The sequence below is a fragment of the Coffea eugenioides genome, chromosome 2, assembly GCF_003713205.1.
Source record: "Coffea eugenioides isolate CCC68of chromosome 2, Ceug_1.0, whole genome shotgun sequence".
NCBI lineage: Eukaryota > Viridiplantae > Streptophyta > Magnoliopsida > Gentianales > Rubiaceae > Coffea > Coffea eugenioides.
The window spans coordinates 72,055,042-72,059,493 of NC_040036.1; the positions used below are offsets into that span (position 1 = coordinate 72,055,042).

At 37.7% G+C, this 4,452-nt stretch overlaps 1 protein-coding gene across 1 annotated transcript; it reads left to right on the forward strand.

Annotated features, from left to right (window-relative positions):
* Positions 1-3: 3 nt before the first annotated feature.
* On the forward strand, positions 4-1,195 carry LOC113762532 (phosphoglycerate mutase-like protein AT74). Its single transcript, XM_027306019.1, has 2 exons — positions 4-588; positions 676-1,195. Exons 1-2 carry the CDS (start codon positions 117-119, stop codon positions 1,089-1,091), a joined length of 888 nt encoding a protein of 295 aa, XP_027161820.1. The 5' UTR covers positions 4-116; the 3' UTR covers positions 1,092-1,195.
* The last annotated feature ends 3,257 nt before the right edge of the window (positions 1,196-4,452 follow it).

The following is a 4,452-nucleotide window of genomic DNA, read 5'->3' on the forward strand; positions in this document are numbered from 1 at the left end:
CGCGGCCAAAACAATCTATAAAGGTCAGCTCATGGCCCTCCTCAACCATGTCAAACCCTCGCAGTTGATGAACTTCCATAAAAACATTAACTTTCATTAATCTGCAATAGCAAGAAATGGCAAACAACGGCAGTGCAGAAATGCAGGACTATAACAAGTGCCTCCCAAAGCGCATAATCCTGGTGCGCCATGGGGAGAGCACGGCCAACACAGATGAGAAGATCTATGGCATTACAGCAGATCACAAAATCCCATTATCCACAAATGGGATTGAGCAAGCCAGGCAAGCTGGTAGAAGCATATTGGATGTGGTTTCTGAGCAGGGAAATTCACAGAATTGGAAGGCCTACTTTTATGTGTCTCCTTACGAACGTACCAGATCAACTCTCAGGGAGATTGGCCGGGCATTTCCAAGAAACAGAGTCAGGGGAGTCAGAGAGGAGTGCAGGATCAGAGAGCAAGATTTTGGGAACTTCCAAGATTATGAGAAAATGAAGGAGCTCAAGCAGATCAGGAATAGATATGGAAGGTTCTTCTATCGGTTTCCTGAAGGAGAATCAGGGGCTGATGTTTATGATCGCGTTTCCAGTAAGTACCATTAAGCGCTCTTAGATAAATTTTATCCTTTTCATTATGCCGAGTAAATGAGGAGTTGATTTAGTACAACTTTTGCAGCCTTTCTTGAATCTTTATGGAGGGACATATACATGAGGAGACTAACTCAAGATCCTGCTGATGAGCTGAATCTAGTGATTGTATCCCATGGATTAGCTGTTCGCATTTTTCTGATGAAGTGGTTCAAGTGGACAGTGGAGCAATTCGAGTCTCTCAAGAGTCCCAAAAATTGCGAGTTTCGAGTTATGGAATTAGGGGCAAGTGGAGAGTACAGCTTAGCGATCCAACATGATGATGAAACACTCAAAAGATGGGGGTTCTCTCCTGAAATGATAGAGGACCAAAAATTGAGGGCCAATTACAGGGGTACTTGGAATGACAGGAGTCCGTGGTACCTCAATACTTTCTTTGAGTTAGCTGGTTCTGATCATGAAACTGCTGAGAAAGATGGTCATGAAGATGGTCAGAACAAGTGATTGTTTGCATTTTTTGTGATTTTCTCAATTGAGATTTTATTGTAAGCTCTTCTGACTCTGATCAAATGTAACCAAAACAACTTTCTTGAATGAAAATTTTTAATTAACAGCTGACTCACAAAATTTTCTCGTTTCCATCTGTCCAGAGCTTGCCAAAATCATAAGTAGTCGGGCACTCAATGATAGAAAGGGCTATTTCTTTTATTCGAAAGGATTTATCGAAATAAAAATAACGAGTCACCATTGATATCGACACATCTGAGATCCCCAACTGTTCGGGAGTTCCTCTATTCAACCTTTTTCCTTCTTCTGCTGCAACGTTTGTCTACTATACCAAGTCTGTATTTCTATGTTGTCAATTTTAGGGGGTAAGAGCGATGCTTGTATGAATTTAGACGCAAATAATCTTGCAAGCAAAAGTACTATTTCTAGTTTTCCTTTGAGTGTACTGTTATCCTAAGCTTGTTTACTTTCAGGGTAAGGCATCATGAAAGTGCCCTTGGTATCTTGATGCTTTCGCCTTTCGTTGATATGCTTGCTGGCAGGGAGGAAAATTCTGAAAAAGATGATGAAAAGCAAAGAGTTCTTGGATTGCTTGTGAAAGGGATGTAGATTCTTTCTTATTCATCTTATATTCATTTTTAGGGAGGCCAAACCTGACCTCAAAAAGAGCAAGAGCTAGATTTCTTTCCTATTCATCTTATATTCTAGGAGCAATTCAAAGGAATCAGTGGTTTAAAATGAACAATTTTCCTTCATAATTGCATGATTCCATTCTAAACTAAATTCTATTGGAGGAAGTTTACTCTTCGTATGGATTGAGGGATTTGACAAAAAATTCAAAATCCTCTTAAATCACTCTAATTGTTTAGATTATTTAAAAAGGTATTTGAATTTCTGAATCAAAAATTATTATAGTGTTAAAAATGTACTTTGATAATTGGCGAATTATAAATTTAAATGTTTTTTAAATCATCTAAACAATTATAACGATTTGAGTGTATTTCAAATCTTTCGTCAAATTCTTCAATCCAAATGAAGCGTAATAGAATTTTATTCCTAAATAAAACATCAAAGTCAGATATTACGGAAAACCTCAAAACTTATTTAGGCATTAGTGTCTCAAGATATCTGTGACGACCCCACCTCCCCTTAGGGCATACCCCAGGGTTTAGAGGACTGCATGTCTGGCTCTCGCCAGGACTCACTCACTCATTTCAAATAAAATAGGTTACAACTTCAAGAATAAAGGAAATAACAGTTACCAAGTTTGGCAAGTACAATTACATTCATTTCTATTCAAAACATTCGTACAATCCCAATTATAACAAAAGATTTAAATTCTTAATACATTCAACCCTAATTAAGCGACTAATGCGAGTACAATCGCAAAATTTCCAAAAACTAAACTACGCTAGCATGTACCAGTCTCACGCTTTCGCTCGTACCCCCTGTAAGGAAAACAAATTTAACGGAATAGGGTGAGTTAAAGTTCAGTGAGATTCCAAATAGCAAGTTGAGCATTATTTAAAAGTGCACGTATCAAAGTAGCGAGCATAACAAGTCCATAAAAATGAGCAATAACACTTTAAATAGCAAATCTCAAAATGAGCGAATATAAAGTTTTTCAAAAGAAACAATAACCCGATAAGTAATAATCATGTCAAAATATAAGGATACGGATGGCTCTCAAGAGCCAAGTTCCCATTGCTTCACCAGAGCTTGATCAAGTAGTAGTTAACACTCCGTCAACTTTCAAGTAAAGTAACTAGTCCAGTAGTGCTTCATTTCACACCAATCCGTCCACCATTCAACCCTCTTATCGGGCCCGAACATCAACTAAACACTGGTGGTAATACTCGAGTATACCGATTAGTCAAGGAGATAACACTCCACTCGACAACACTAGATACCCATGGTTCGTTATCTAATCGACCAAGCCCTTGCCGGCTCGACTCGATTAACTAGCCAGTGAGGTTTGGGTTCCCAAGAATTCGATGAGATAACATCTCCAATCGGCTGAATCAATATAAAAGTATGGAGACGAGAATGAGAGGCACCTCCTACTCGGATTGAGTGTGGTACATGCTGTCGCTTAGTACTTACAAGTCAAGCACAAGTATATCAAGTCAATTGCAACAATAAACAAGTACATATCACATTAGGGCAAGTGCGATAAAGTACACCCTTGCCCGAACAAACCAATCAAATATCATTCGATCACATTGGTCAAGTATTAAAAACAAGTGTCAAGTTCAATCAGGTATTTGGAAGAACTCACCAAAAGTTTAGTGCTTGTTAAAATCACGTTCAGGTGTAACTCCTTGGTCGGAGTCTAAATCTGTGATACAATATCATTTAAAAGCTTGAAAACTAGGGTTCGAAACATAGGAGTTTCGCTTCAAGAAGATCAAGTAAATGAAACTCATTTAGATAGGATTCATGTTACGTATCCAACTCTAGAAAATTCATGCTCGCTCTTTTGGTGTTGCTTAAAAAGCGATTAAAACTTTGGAATTCACATTTGAGTTTAAAAGACGAGAAAAACATATTTCGAGTGATCACTAATTCCATTTTTCCAAGGATATGAGTTTCGGCCAAATTTCAGCTTATATACCTTTTCCCGGCACAAGACTCGAATATCATAGACAATGCAAGTTCAATTCGACCTCAAATCTTCGCTCAAGTCGCGAGTACATATGCCTAATCTTCGAGTGAAAATTTGGGCTGCACGCCCTTTGTATTTAGCTATTTTCCAGCCATATATGCCTTCATTATTTTTCTCAATTCAGCCCAAAGTCACACATAAGCAATGTTAATACAATAGCCCTTCAACTAGGCTCAATGTCATCCACAACAAGGCAATTCCAGCAATACAACTATAAAAATCAAAGCTGGAACTAGTATTAAAGAAGAATAACTAAGTAATAGGTTTGACATCTTCCGGCGTTTTGGTCACCGCTGAAGCTACGCTTATCGGATTGGGGTAAACTTTATGTCGTTTCGAAACTAAGACAGAGAACTATATTTCTTATGAAGACATCGATACCCAATTCATGCATTTTCAGGGTCAAAATGTGTAATGTGAGGACTTGCAAATTTCTTATATATTCCTTAAAAAAAAATTCCCTTTTATTTGGAAATTATTACTTTATAATAGCCCTACGATCTAATCATCCCACAATAAGTGCAAATGAATCTAGAAAGTAAGGGTTTTTCCTTTGGTTTTTAAGTTAGCGCGAATTAGGGTTTTTACGCCTATCCGTAGTGTGATTATCCGGTACAGAATGGGGATCAAATTTGGTGATTAAGAGTGAGTTTTAGATGATATTAAGTGTGTGATTAGAAGTGGTAATAATAA

Coding starts and splice junctions, on each gene's coding strand:
- LOC113762532 (XM_027306019.1), top strand. CDS start 117: ATGGCAAACAACGGCAGTGCAGAAATGCAGGACTATAACAAGTGCCTC. Junction 589..675: donor TGTTTATGATCGCGTTTCCA/GTAAGTACCATT, acceptor CAACTTTTGCAG/CCTTTCTTGAATCTTTATGG.